The following is a 15340-nucleotide window of genomic DNA, read 5'->3' on the forward strand; positions in this document are numbered from 1 at the left end:
TTTAAATCCCTCAAGAATTCTTCACCCTAGAAAAAGGTAACACATTAAGCTCCAAAGTCATCTCCTTCCCTATCTTCCATATGAATGGCAAGATTGGGCAGTTAACAATATTTTGAATTTTGGGGGAAAAAACAGGTTTTGTTCAAGTCATAGCCTCTGTTATTTCCTTTCATCCCACAATTCATGATTTGAACCCACACATATTTGATTTTTTCCCTTCCTTATTTTTTGGAAAAAAATATATCATCAGCATTATGAAAAGGTTGATACTGTTTGGAGTCGGAGTTATTCCTACCAATTTTGCAAGATTCTGTAGTATCTTTCTGCCAGAATATAGAACCATGCATCATCCAGACATTTGAATGGTCCCTGATGCATATTTTGAGAAAATAGTCCTGCCATTATCTAGAATTGACTTGATATATAGGGCTCAGTTTTAAGGTTTACAGTGTGGTTTCCACTGGGAAGAACTGCATAAAATTGTGTCCAATTAGAAACGATTCACAGCTGCAATGAAGACAATTTAGTAAGACAACACAGAAAGAATGAAAGATGTTACTCGGAGTCTCAGGACCTGCCAAACACAGGATTTGAAAGAAACACAGAAAGACAAATCTTTTCCAGGTTGAGTCTGACTTATGTTCCTTTAACTGCAATCTGATGGCTTATCAGGAGACCAGCAAAGAGACTACTTAAAGTGATTTTCCTGTCTCTTTATTCCCGATCAAACACTATGCAGAGCAGGCCTCGGATACTCCTTACATAGCTCCAAACCCTTGTCAAATGTAGGATTTTACACGGACTGAAGAGTCCTGTTTCCTAAGTAGGTCTACCTTACTGGGACTGGCTGCTCATTACTGGAGGGCTCTCAAGCCAGTCACTAATGTGTTTACTTATTTCACAAACACTGTTGAACACTTACTGCGTGCTTTGTGTAGGGCACACAAAGATTTTTTTTTAATGCAGTTCCTGCTCTCAAGATATATGCTATGGTTTATGGATGGCTGCCCTGAATTAATAATATAATTTGGTTAGAATTGTAGTGAAGAGGGGTATTTGAGGGCAGCTAGGGATCTGAGGCAGAGGGTGATTAAAACCACCTGGGAGGGTAGGAATGGGGAATGTCAGGGAAAACTTGCCATCTAATAGGCTTGTTTAGAACCAACTAAATAAAATGAGACTTCATGGATCTCAAGGAACTGGAACCATCAGGCTGACTTCGCTCTATATTAATGTTTGCATCAGGTTTCCAATTGGTCTGTGCTGAGGTGTGTGCCATCATTTGTAAGACTCTCTGTCGCAGAAGGCTTTTGCATGATGTATCAATGCCATGTCAATTTGTGGGTTTATGCTTGGTATTGAAGTCTTAGCATCAGTATTCAGGAGCCCTCTGGCACAGGACATAGGAAAGTAACCTAGTTTAAAATAGTGGTTGTATCAAATTCCCACTTAGCCCAGTCTGCAAACCACAGAGCTCCTGTATGGAAGCTAGCTTTAATATACACTGTTCAGCAGTTAAATAAAGGTATATTTTTAAAAAAAAAAAAACCTCTCTTACTGCTTGCAGCCACTTGATACCAAACAGAAACTGCCTTTTCAGTTGAGACAGGCACCCTGGTGAGCATTAACTCATTTGTTTTGGAGGTCTGATATCTTTGTTGCACAGGTGCCTTGCCAAACCTATGAAAATTTTACATGTAGCTCCCAGAGCCAGCAGTATGATTACCAAAGCCAGCCATCTTTTTTTTCATGCTATAACATCTTTAATTCCTCATCCTTCCTGTCCTTCAAGTCGTACTTCAAATGCCACATCATATACCAAACTAAAACATCCTTTTTCTTTGTTTAGAAATAGCTGTGTATAAAGTATTATGTCCCTTTGATACACACTGAGCTCTTTAGAGATAGCATCTAAGTCATCTTTGTGTTGTATCCCCTATTTCACTTAGCACAGTACTTCATTGTTTATTGAATGAAGAAATGGATAGATCAATGATCGACAAATAAATGAATACATAGATACACAGATGACAGGAAACATGGCATGTAGCGAATGAAGGAGGCTGTCTGTTGCCTGTTGTCTAAGATGGTAATATTTACCTATTCCTGTTTACGTGTTTACCAGCCTGATAAACACGCATGATCAGGAAGAGAAAGTATTTTTGATTGAACCATACTTGACACATAAATGTCCTCAGCCTGAAGGTTTTGATAAATAGGAAGCATCCAAAGTTTAGCTTGAGATTGTAAAAACAATCTTTATATTTTGTACATTGAACGAAAATAGAGTTTGCAAAAACTATAGCCTAGTCAGACCTGGACCAATATATAAAACTATCTTCTAAATACGGACAGACTAAATGTTTGTATTTTTTTCATGACTTCAAAAGAGTTCAAAACAATGTCCACTTTGTATTGCATGATCGAGGAACATAGTGATTATAGATTTAATATTTTTTACATTTTAAAACTAAACTAATTTTGCTCAGTCTTTTGTTCCCTGCCCTCTGATTATCGTGCCTAGATAATACTTTTGACTTTAGAGTATTACAAAGTCATCCCAATAGCTATTTGAGTAGAAGTAATGGATGTAAGATCTAGTTAATAAGAATAATAGAAATACTTTTATTATGTGTTGATTTTCTGATAGGTTTATTTGGGCTCTTCTTTTCTCTTTATTTTCCTCATAGTGCGGGAGTTGGCCGGACTGGTTGTTTCATTGTCATAGATGCCATGTTAGAAAGAATAAAGCATGAAAAAACTGTAGATATTTATGGCCATGTAACTTTAATGAGAGCCCAGAGGAACTACATGGTTCAAACAGAAGACCAATACATCTTTATCCATGATGCACTGTTAGAAGCAGTGACTTGTGGAAATACCGAAGTGCCAGCTAGAAACTTGTATGCCTACATTCAGAAGCTGACACAAATAGAAACAGGAGAGAATGTCACAGGAATGGAGCTCGAATTTAAGGTATGGTATTGGATGTGACGTGGTTATTCAGGAGCGAGTCATTCTGGGTTTGTCTTTGAGTCGGGGCTTTACTTTAACCTTTCAAATTTGTGAAGTACAAGATTCATTTGACCTTTGCCTCAGGTGTATGATTCTAAAATGTATTCCTCCCCTTTTCCTCTTCTATTCTTTGCTTCCTGATAATATCTTGAGCCCTTATGTCTGCTAATTTGAGAGATTTTACTTTCAGAAAATATATAGAAATCCACTAGGCTGTAGAGAGTAATTAGGTAGATATGAAAAGCAGTACAATTTGAATAGTCATTTACTTTAAGTAAACAAAAGATTTCTATGGAAAAGGGAAATGTGGGGTACATTACATTCAAACCATAGGTGAAAATGACTGGTGGGTTTTTCCTTTTTTTTTCTATTCAACAGCGTCTAGCCAGCTCAAAAGCTCACACCTCAAGATTTATCAGTGCCAATCTTCCATGTAATAAATTCAAAAATCGCCTTGTTAATATTATGCCATATGAATCCACAAGGGTATGCCTGCAGCCTATCCGTGGAGTAGAAGGATCTGATTACATCAATGCCAGTTTTATTGATGGCTACAGGTATCTACTTTTGCTCCCCTGACTATCCAAAGCCTTGATATTTACATGTGCCCTAGTTTCATAACCGGAATAAATTTCGTCTTCATTCAAAGCCATTTTCTTTCTGCATAGGTCATCATTTAGTCCCTTGATTTTTTTTTTATTATTTTGGATAGGAGTAAGAAGCAGTAGTTATGAAGTGTTTAATCTGGCCTTCTGCACTCTTCTTTCAGAAGCCAACTGGATTTGTAAGGAGTATAAAGAATCTGTTTTGTACCATATTTCATAAATGTAATAGATTGTGTGAGAGTAATTTCTAGAAAATGAAGCTGCACATCTAAGTGTTTCTTAAGTGATTTGTATGACACATGAAATTGAGCTATTAGCATTGCACTAAAATTCAAATAATAATGATAAAGACATACATCATAATATTAACAAGCAATTTATTTTGCAAGGTCCCTAAAATGTATTAAATGCTCTCATTTGATTGTGTAATCTTAGCAGGAATTGACCACAATTGCATTAATAATATGTTTTCATTTTTTATTACAACGTTGATGTTTATATATCAAGTGTGAGCTTTTGCATGTTCTCTAAATACTTTAACACATTCTTTTCATTCTCTGTAATTCAGACAACAGAAAGCCTACATCGCTACCCAGGGGCCCTTGGCAGAGACCACTGAAGACTTCTGGCGGATGCTCTGGGAACACAATTCCACCATCGTTGTGATGCTCACCAAGCTGCGTGAAATGGGCAGGGTAAGTGTGTGGCTCTTGTGTCTCTCCTCATAAGACATGTACTCTATGGAGAAATGAAGACTTTGTTTTAATAACTCTTGTGCTAGTGTCATTTTTTTGGACTCTGGACACGATCCAGACCATCGTTCCTTGTTAGTTTCTAAATTTGTAAAGCCACATCAAGTTTTAAAATTTCCGTGTTTTAAAGAAAGATCTAGTGATTTGTTTCCAGTGAAGCACAAACATAGAGACAAATGAGTAAGTAGCAGGTGACCCTGTTTGACTTATGTCTGACTCTCAGCATTTTCTTCCTGCCTTTTGTTCTGGACGTGCTAGAGTTTGATGTGCCATCATTTCTCTGTATGAAGGAACTTGACTTTCTTTTCTTCCTGTGGCAAATTCTTACTTGCCTACCTTTCACCCCCATTGAATAAAGTGTTGGAAAGTGACATAATTTTTCTAAGGATATAACCCGGTAATCCCAGATCCACTTTTTAAAAAATGTGGATGTTTTTGGGGGGGGAATACACATAAAATAGTATTAGAAATCTTAAGGTTTCTACTATTTATTAATACTACTCTACTATTTATTATGACCTAATATTATTTAGAGATACCTCTTAGATTGACTTCATGTGAGCATTTTTTCGTATTTGCCTCAGATATTTTCTCTCTGTCTTCTTTGTGTCAATTAAATAGAAGTGCAGCTAAAGCCCAACTTTTAGAGGCCCCAGAGAGAAGAAAAAGAATATCAGACTAGGAAAGTAACTGACTTGCTCTGATGTGGCCACTGACTCTGCAGGGTTTAGCCAAGTCATTAAAATGGCCTGGCCCCCACCCCAACGTTTCCTTGACAAGTAAGATTGCAACAAATCAATTCAGACGTTTCTATGCCCATACGGATGGTTCTCTTCATTCCAAACCATAGTGGTGCAATGTATTGTTGTCATGGCCAGCATTGTCCAAGGACTGATGTAATTATTTGGATAACTTGTAGGTGTGAAGATGCTTACCCTATCAAAGTATTCAATTCAACTCGTGTATATTAAGCAGCTACTATCTGCCAGGTACTGTGCTGGATCCCATGGGCAAATACTGAACCAAAGGGTTTCCCTATGAAGGGAGCTCATGGTTTCAAATACAAAGTGAGTCATATGCAATTGAAATTGCCTTGAATTTTTATTCATGGGATAAGGAAATTAGATAGTCAGACAGACAAAATGTTCTTTATACTTTGCCTAGTTTAACATTAATCTTCTCTCCTTTTAGGAGAAATGTCACCAATACTGGCCAGCAGAACGGTCTGCAAGATACCAGTACTTTGTTGTAGATCCCATGGCTGAGTACAACATGCCACAGTATATCCTAAGGGAATTCAAGGTCACAGATGCCAGGGTAAGTTGGCACAGTCTTCAACTCTTAACCATTAGCTGAAAAGTAGTCTAAGATACCTCTCTCTCTGGGAGAAGCATTTGACTGTCGTCCCAAAGAGAAATCACTCATTCTGGAGAACATTTTTTTTTAAGTATGTGAGAGTAACTTTTCCTCTGTCTGGCAAGCTTTCTCCCAAACCTTAGTTTGGCTTTCATTCAAACATAACATCTGGCAGCTCAACCTTGGGGATGCACTTGGTGAGTGTTTGTGCTGGGAAGTTTTTACTGATTGGTTGGCTGTGCTTACATTCACCTTCTCAGCTCATTCTCTCTGGAGCTTTTTTGACTTCTTCATTACTTGAGGCTGTAAATATGTTGTTGTTTTGCAAAGCCCTTTAGGTCATATGGACCCAGAGGTTAATTTGGTATGATTTTAAAACTGCAGAGCAAATGGCATTCTTTGGAAAAATCTGACAAGCTTTGCACATTCTAATTTGATTCCTGGCATGGCTTATTCCTCAGTGTGCTAATGTGTCTGTCCATGAGAGCTGTGCTCCCATGACCCTTGTTGGCTAATTTTCATTCTGCATTTCTTATCTGGATTGTTGAGTCCAAGGTTCAGCCGTGATATAAGATGTTCTATGCATAAACTCTAATATCTTTGCCTTTGGCCACTTTCAACCTATAATTACAAACACATCTTAAGGGAGAACAGGTCAATTCAAAAACCTGCCTTGTGTTTGGAACTGTCATAGTGGGTGGGTTGAATAAAACTCTAGGGTAGATCTATTTAGTTGATCCATTGTTTTTTCTGGAAAGCAGCTTTCTCCAAATTTATGTTTGGAGATTGTCTGCTAATCCCCAAAGCCTGGCCCTGGCTGTTGACCTTAAGTGACAGAGAAATTGGTTAGCAGGAGGGTTGGCCTAGGTGACCGACCTGTTAATCCCAGAAAGTTGTATTAACTATTCCGAAGGTGACTGTATTCAAGGCAGCAGTTAAATTTCTAGGTCTTGAGTGTGACCTGCCCCATTGTTTAAAAAAACAAAGAAACAATACTCTTTCAGAATTTGAAGTTAGGTATGTGAGTGAAAATAGAAAGTGCATTTTGAGTAAACTCACCAACTATTCCTGGTGATAAAGAAAAAAGACCAGGCCCCACCAATGGCAGAGACACCTTTCCTATTCCACACATGCCCAACTTAAATCTGATCACAATAAACACAAGAAGATTGAAACCAGAAATTGCTCACCGTTTTTGTTAAGTCTCCCTGTGATTGTATAATTTTCTTAGCGACCACACTTGCTGTTTGTGCTCCTGGAGTGTTTGTCATCTCAACTTCGCAGTTTAGGAAGCAAAATAGAGTATGTTTTTGGTCCCTTCCTTTTTTTAAAAAAATAATACTTTAAGTTATGGGATATGTGTGCAGAATGTGCAGGTTTTTACATAAGTATATATGTGCCACGGTGGTTTGGTACACCAGCAACCATCATCTACATTAGGTATTTCTCCTAATGCTGTCATTCCCCAAGCCCTCCAACCCCGCAAAAGGCCCCAGCGTGTGACGTTCCCCTCCCCGTGTCTGTGTGTTCTCATTGTTCAACTCCCACTTTTGAGTGCAGCATTTAGTTTTCTGTTCCTGTGTTACTTTGCTAAGAATGATGGTTTCCAGCTTCATCCATGTCCCTGCAAAGGACATGAACTCATCCTTTTTTCTGAAATACTCACCCTAGTATTCTATGGTATATATATGCCACATTTTCTTTATCCAGTCCATCAGTGATGGACATTTGGGTTGATCCCAAGTTTTTGCTATTGTGAGCAATGCTACATTAACATAGTGTGCATGTGTTTTTATAGTAGAATGATTTATAATCCTTTGGGTATATACTCAGTAATGGGATTGCTGGGTCAAATGATATTTCTGGTTCTAGATCCTTGAGGAATCACCAAACTGTCTTCCACAATGGTTGAACTAATTTACACTCCCACCAACAGTGTAAAGTGTTCCTATATCTCCACATCCTTTCCAGCATCTGTTGTTTCCTGACTTTTTAATGATCACCATTCTAATTGGTGTAAGATGGTATCTCATTGTGGTTTTCATTTGCATTTCTCTAATGACCAGTGATGGTGAGCAGTTTTTCATATGTTTGTCAGCCACATAAATGTCTTCTTTTGAGAAGTGTCTGTTCGTATCATTTGCCTACTTGTCGATGGGGTTGTTTTTTTCTTGTAAATATAACTTCTTTGTAGATTCTGGATGTTAGCCCTTTGTCAGATGGATAGATTAGGAAAATTTTCTCCCATTCTATAGATTGCCTGTCCACTTTGATGATAGTTTCTTTTGCTGCGCAGAAGCTCTTTAATTAGATCTCATTTGTCAATTTTGGCTTCAGTTGCCATTGCTTTTGGTGTTTTAGTCCTGAAGTCTTTGTCTATGCCTGTGTCCTGAATGGTACTGCCTGGGTTTTCTTCTAGAGTTTTTATGGTTTTAGGTCTTAGGTTTAAGTCTTTAATCCATCTTGAGTTAATTTTTGTATAAGGTAAGGATCCAGTTTCAGTTTTCTGCATATGGCTAACCAATTTTCCCAACAGTATTTCTTAAATAGAGAAGCCTTTCCCCATTGTTTTTCCTCAGGTTTGTCAAAGATCAGATGGTTGCAGATGTGTGGTGTTATTTATGAGACCTCTGTTTAGTTCCATTGGTCTGTATATCTGTTTTGGTAGCAGTACCATGCTGGTTTGGTTACTGTAGGCTTGTAGTGTCCTTTGAAGTCAGGTAGCATGATGCCTCAAGCCTTGTTCTTTTTGCATAGGATTGTCTTGACTTTGGGGGCTTATTGGTGCCACATCAAATTTAAAGTAGATTTTTCCCATTCTGTGAAGAAAGTCAATGGTAACTTGATAGGGATAGCATTGAATCTATACGTTACTTTGGGCACAATGGCCATTTTCATAATATTAATATTGATTCTTCCTATCCATGAGCATGGGATATTTTTCCATTTGTTTGTATTTTCTATTTCCTTGAGCAGTGGTCCTTCACATCCCTTGTAAGTTGTATTCCCAGGTATTTTATTCTCTTTGTAGCAATTGTGAATGGGAGTTCACTCGTGATTTTGCTCTCTATTATTGGTGTATATGATTTGGCTCTATATTATTTGTGTATAGGAATGCTTGTGATTGCTGAGATTTTGCTGAAGTTGCTTATCAGCCTGAGGAGATTTTGGGCTGAGACGATGGGGTTTTCCAAATATACAATTCGGTCATCTACAAACAGGGACAATTTGACTTTCTCTCTTCCTATTTGAATGTCCTTTATTTCTTTCTCTTGCCTGATTGCCCTGGCCAGAACTTCCAGTGCTGTGTTGAATAAGAGCCGTGAGAGAGGGCACCCTTGCCTTGTGCCAGTTTTCAAAGGGAGTGCTTCCAGTTTTTGCCCATTCGTTATGATAGTGGCTGTGGCTTTATCATAAATAGCTCTTCTTATTTTGAGATACGTTCCATCAATACCTAGCTTATTGAGAGTTTTTAGCACGAAGGGCTGTTGAATTTTGTCCAAGGCCTGTTCTGCATCTATTGAGTTAATCATGTGGTTTTTGTCATTGGTTCTGTTTGTGTGATAGATTACGTTTATCGAGATCCATATGTTGAACCAGCCTTGCATCCCAGGGATGATGCCGACTTGATCATGGTGGATAAGCTTTTTGATGTGCTGCTGGATTTGGTTTGCCAGTATTTTACTGAGGATTTCTGCATCGACGTTCATCAGGGACATTGGCCTGAAATTTCTTTTTGGTATGTCTCTGCCAGGTTTTGGTATCAGGATGATGCTGGCCTCATAATATGAGTTAGGGAGCATTCCCTCTTTTTCTACTGTTTGGAAAAGTTTCAGAAGGAGTGCTACCAGCTCCTGTTTGTACCTCTGGGAGAATTCGGCCGTGAATCCGTCTGGTCCTGCACTTTTTTTGGTTGCTAGGCTATTAATTACTGCCTCAATTTCAGAACTTGTTATTGGTCTATGGAGGGTTTCGACTGCTTCCTGGTTTAGTTTTGGGAGAGTGTATGTGTCCAGGCAATTATCCATTTCTTCTAGATTTTCTACTTTATTTGCATAGAGGTGTTGATAGTACTCTCTGATGGTAGTTTGTAGTTCTGTGGAGTCGCAGGTGATTTCCCCTTTGTCTTTTTTTATTGTGTCTGTCTGAGTCTTCTGTCTTTTCTATCTATTTTGTTGATCTTTTCCAAAAGCCAACTCCTGGATTCATTGAGTTTTTGAAGGGTTTTCCATGTCTCTATCTCCTTCAGTTCTGTTCTGTTCTATTTCTTGTCTTCTGCTAGCTTTTGAATTTGTTTGCTCTTGCTTCTCTAGTTCTGTTAATTGTGATGTTAGGGTGTCAAGTTTAGATCGCTCCTGCTTTCTCTTGTGGGCATTTAGTGCTATAAATTTCTCTCTACACACTGCTTTAAATGTGTCCCAGAGATTCTGGTACATTGCGTCTTTGCTCTCATTGGTTTCAAAGAACATCTTTATTTCTGCCTTCATTTCCTTATTTACCCAGTAGTCATTCAGGAGCAGCTTGTTCAGCTCCCATGTAGTTTTGTGGTTTTTGAGTGAGTTTCTTAATCCTGAGTGAGTTTGAGTGAGTTTCTTAATCCTGAGTGAGTTCTAATTTGATTGCCTTGTGGTCTGAGAGACCATTCGTTATGATTTCCATTTTTTTGCATTTGCTGAGGAGTGTTTGTTTTACTTCCAATGATGTGGTCAGTTTTAGAATAAGTGCAGTGTGGTGCTGAGAAGAATGTATATTCTGTTGATTTGGGATGGAGAGTTCTGTAGATGTCTGTTAGGTCTGCTTAGTCCAGAGCTGAATTCAAGTCATGAATGTCCTTGCTAATTTTCTGTCTCATTGATCTGTTGACAATGGGATGTTCACGTCTCCCACTATTATTGTGTGGGCGTCTAAGTCTCTTTGTAGGGCTCTAAGGACTTGCTTTATGAATCTGGGTGCTCCTCTATTGGGGTCACATATATTTAGATAGATAGTTAACTCTTCTTATTTCATTGATCCCTTTGCTGTTTTGTAATGGCCTTCTTTGTCTCTTTTGATCTCTGCTGGTTTAAAGTCAGTTTTATCAAAGACTAGGATTGCAACCCTTGCTTTTTTTTTGCTTTCCATTTGATGGGTAGATCTTCCTCCGTCCTTTTATGTTGAGCCTATGTGTGTCTCCTCAATCTAGGACACTGATGTGTCTTGACTCTTTATCTTGCCAATCTGTGTCTTTTAATTGGGGGCATGTATCCCATTTACATTGAAGGTTAATATTGTTATGTGTGAATTTGATCCTGTCATTATGATGCTAGCTGGTTACTTTGCCTGTTAATTTGATGCATTTTCTTTATAGTGTCAATGCTCTTTACAATTTGGTATGTTTTTGCAGTGGCTGGTACCAGTTTTTCCTTTCCATATTTAGTGCTTCCTTCAGGAGTTCTTGTAAGGCAGGCCTGGTGGTGACAAAAATCCTTCAGCATTTGCTTGTCTGTCTCTCCCTTGCTTATGAAGCTTAGTTTGGCTGGATATGCAATTCTGGGTTGAAAATTACAGTATTGTTAAACAGATAACCTTTAAAGAAAGTCAGGCAGTCTTTCCTCCAAATAGAAGGAATTTGTACACATGAGTCAGAAATGAAATCCCCAGGACATTCAGAGGAGAATAAATCTGTATTACCTAGCCTCTGAGTCTCCTTCCTGTGCTTTCCAAATCTTTTCCAGAGACAGAGGGGAATAAATCATGCTTCCATGGTAACCACCATTAAGGTACTTAGGGGTCCAAGTAGTTTTCGCTGTTTCTCAGGATTCCCACACACTTGGTGTCATCTTCCTGTTTGACCTCCATCCTCCAATAACGTCAGTCAGGAATCTGGCATGTACCTGTGAAAACCACCAAGCAAGGTGATGAGTGCTCATCTCACGTTGAGATCCTTTCTCTTCTCAATATGAGCAATGATAAATATTGAGTCCCTGTTCACTTACCCAGAACCTTGGGAACATGCACACATAGATCTGAAACCTGTGTTAACAAAGATGGAAAGGAGGAAGAAGTTGAAGCCTCTTTAATGAGAAGAGACCATTTAGGAGTAGGACCTCTTCAAATGAGTTCAGTCTCTCTAAGCTTGGATTATTATTTCTGTCCGCTAATGAGTCAGGGGAGAAGGTTGATGGGCAGTGTATCATTCCTGCTTCTATAAACAGAGGTTCCTTTCCACTTTTCTTGTGCTTCTAGAAACACCTTAAAATTCCACAAGGAATCAGAAACGCCTTAGTGTCTTCTTTTCAACCCAGATGTACTTTATGAGTCAGAGCAGTTTTACCTAATCACTCTGAAAAAGAAAAACTGCTCTTGCATCTGGCTTTTTTTTTTTCTCCTACCTTTTGGTGTATCTATGTTAAAGTCCCTCACAGACTGTTAATTCCTGTGCTCAGCCAGGGAGAGCTCTGTTTCAGAAAGGGGCATTTGTTTGCTAGTAGTCCTTGGTATCCTTGAGGGCTGCTTTATTTCCCATGTAACAGCACAGTCACATGGTTCATGCTATGTCCCCTGCCATGGCTAGAAATTGTATTCCTCTCAGACATGGGGGGCATCCAGGTTAACAGCAACTACTGGGTTTGTGTCAGATCCTTGAAATGTCACCATTTGTCATTTGACAATGTTAGAAATACGCCAGCACAGCAGATGTGAAGTTATCATGACAACTGCAAAAGCTCTGGTCTGGATGCCATGCCTGGGTTCTTGTTTCAATATTACAAAGTGATAAGTTTCTGAAATTTTTAAAATGGAGTATGTCTGTTCCTTTTTGGAAAGAACGCAGACATGATCAATGGTTATGAACCCAAACTTTGGGTCTCAGAAGCATTTGCTAATAGGGGAACTATGTGGCTATTTACTAACGAGAACCAGGTTTGTAACTGGGCACTGCGAGAGTAAATAAATTTGTGATTTAAAGGTATGTGAGTGTGGACAATATTCATAGCAGATGCACTAAGTTTCTAGTTAAACATGTTCCTAACTTTTTCTACCCTTTTTGTTTTTGGGAAATAAAAATGACCGCTCTTGTGGTCTGTGCGCTTGCTGAATCCTCCTGGCGTCTTCCTTTGTGGCCGGGTATGTGGCTTTCCTTCTAAAGGACGGCCAGTCCCGAACAGTAAGGCAGTTCCAGTTCACTGACTGGCCAGAGCAAGGAGTGCCAAAGTCCGGAGAAGGATTTATTGACTTCATCGGCCAAGTCCATAAAACAAAAGAGCAGTTTGGCCAAGATGGACCCATTTCGGTCCACTGCAGGTAAGTTACAATTCAAGAATGGTAAGTTTCCATTTGTGATTAAAGCAGTGATCATAGCTGTGAAAATAAGTGTTGGTGGTTCTTCGTGGTACACACTTTTTGTGTAAGTTTGCTTATTTGAAATATTATTCTTGGAAATGTATTATGAAACTTAAAGCAGGTTTGATTTCTCTTTTCACAAAGTGAAAATAATCAGAGGAAAAACGTTTATCCCCAAAATTTGCTTCCTATTAGACAAACTAGATTACCAATTTTACCTTAATAGGAATCGTTGGTACCTCCCCTAGTAACTTGTTGTGTTAATCATTTCATATTTGCTTTTGCTTTTGCTTTCTTAGCAATGCACTGATAACTATCTTTCTCCTGTGTTTGTCTTTGTGAAAAACTCATGAATAGCTATCAAACCTTAATGACAATACTAATTCCTGCCAGTCAATAAGTGCTTAGTATGGTACCTCAGTTAAAAATGCAATTTGCTTGAAAATTGTTGCTATATCAGAAAATGAAGTACCTTCAAGTTAATTATCTTCAATAGTTTCTAGAGCATTTTGTAACTCAAGTCACTGAAGTTAATAGAAACAGCAAGTAAATGGTTCAGACATTCACCGTAAATTTAGTGTTTTTGGAAGTTGCTGTGCAAAAACCTTCTAACAAAAGGAATTCACTACCTAATTGTATTTAAACTAATAAATATATTTTAGGATTCTAGCAACTTGACATCTAAATTGCTAATCTTTTTATGGTGAAACTCTTGAGAGTTTATTAAAAAATATATTTTGCTTCAGCACATCAAAGAAAACTATAGTTCTTAATGACATAGAAAGCAGGATCTCAAAACAGGACAAATATTAGACTTGGGCCAAGATACCTCTGTGTTCCAGTCTCAATTCTGTTATTTGGCTCTGTGATAATGAAGTTTCTCTGGACCTCAGTTATCTTAGCTGATGTTTACAGAAGTCCTTTCTAGCGTCCTTTGTTTCTCAGGCATGTTATGAGAAGCAAACCTTTATGTACATTTTCTTTCTAATGAGTTATTAAGCATCCTTTGCAAACCAACCAAAGAGCATGTAGGAAATAATACTAACCGTCAAGGAGAGCTGGAAAGATGGCCAAATAGGAACAGCTCTGGTCTGCTGCTCCCAGTGAGATTGACACAGAAGGCCCGTGATTTCTGCATTTCCCATTTCATCTCATTGGGACTGGTTGGACAGTAGGTGCAGCCCACAGAGGGTGAGCCGAAGCACAGGGGGTCAGGGGATTTCCCTTTCCTAACCAAGGGAAGCCGTGAGAGACTGTACCACACCCGTACACTCAGGCCCAGATACTGCGCTTCTCTCACAGTCTTTGCAACTGGTAAGCCAGGAGATTCCCTCCAGTGGTGCCTGGTTTGGCAGGTCCTACCCCTACAGAGCCCAGCAAGCTGAGATCCACTGGCTTGAAAATCTCACTGCTAGCACAGCAGTCTGAGAGGTCTGTCTACCTGGGACACTCGAGCTGGGTGAGGGGAAGGGCGTGTGCCATTGCTGAGGCTTGAGTAGGCTGTTTTCCCCTCACAGTGTAAACAAAGCCGCCAGGAAGTTCGAACTGGGCTGAGTCCACCACAGCTCAGCAAGGCCGACTGCCCCTCTAGATTAGATTACTCCTCTCTGGGTGGGGCATCTCTGAAAAAAAGACAGCAGCCCCAGTCATGGACTTACAGATAAAACCCCCATCTCACTGGGACAGAGCACCTGGGGGAAGGGGCAGTTGTGGGCGCAGCTTCAGCAGACTTACTTAGCAGTCCCCACCTGGCTGCTCTGAAGAGAGCATCTCTTGTCCTGGTGCAGTGCTCAGCTCTGATTGATAAGGCACAGACTCTCTACTCAAGTGGGTCCCTGACCCCCCATGTATCCTGACTGGGAGACACTTCCCAGTGGGGGCTGACAGATACCGCCTCATACAGGAGAGCACTGGCTGGCACCTGGCAGGTACCCCTCTGGGACGAAGCTTCCAGAGGAAGAAATAGGCAGCAATCTTTCTTTGCTGTTTTGCAGCCTCTGCTGGTGATACCCAGACAAACAGGGTCTGGAGTGGACCTCCAGCAAAACAGCAGAGAGTCCTGTTAGAAGGAAACTAACAGAAAGGAATAGCACGTCCACCCAGAGAAACCCCCACCTGAAGGTCACCAACATCAAAGGCCAAAGGTAGATAAATCCACAAAGATGGGGAAAAACCAGCACAAAAAGGCTGAAAATTCCAAAAACCAAAACGCCTCTCCTCCTCCTAAGGATCACAACTCCTCGCCAGCAAGGGAACAGAACTGGACAGAGAATGAGTTTGACAAATTGACAA

At 39.6% G+C, this 15340-nt stretch overlaps 1 protein-coding gene across 1 annotated transcript in view; it reads left to right on the forward strand.

Moving 5' to 3' along the window:
* Positions 1-15340, forward strand: part of PTPRD (protein tyrosine phosphatase, receptor type, D) — a 1303505-nt gene that overhangs the window by 1273481 nt on the left and 14684 nt on the right. Inside the window, exons 34-38 of the mRNA XM_011937289.1 lie at positions 2691-2976; positions 3394-3572; positions 4189-4315; positions 5564-5689; positions 12855-13009. Of these exons, the coding sequence (XP_011792679.1) occupies positions 2691-2976; positions 3394-3572; positions 4189-4315; positions 5564-5689; positions 12855-13009 (873 nt within the window). The remainder of the gene's footprint in view (positions 1-2690; positions 2977-3393; positions 3573-4188; positions 4316-5563; positions 5690-12854; positions 13010-15340) is intronic.

The sequence above is a fragment of the Colobus angolensis genome, unplaced genomic scaffold (genome assembly GCF_000951035.1).
Source record: "Colobus angolensis palliatus isolate OR3802 unplaced genomic scaffold, Cang.pa_1.0 Scaffold162, whole genome shotgun sequence".
Taxonomy (NCBI): domain Eukaryota; kingdom Metazoa; phylum Chordata; class Mammalia; order Primates; family Cercopithecidae; genus Colobus; species Colobus angolensis.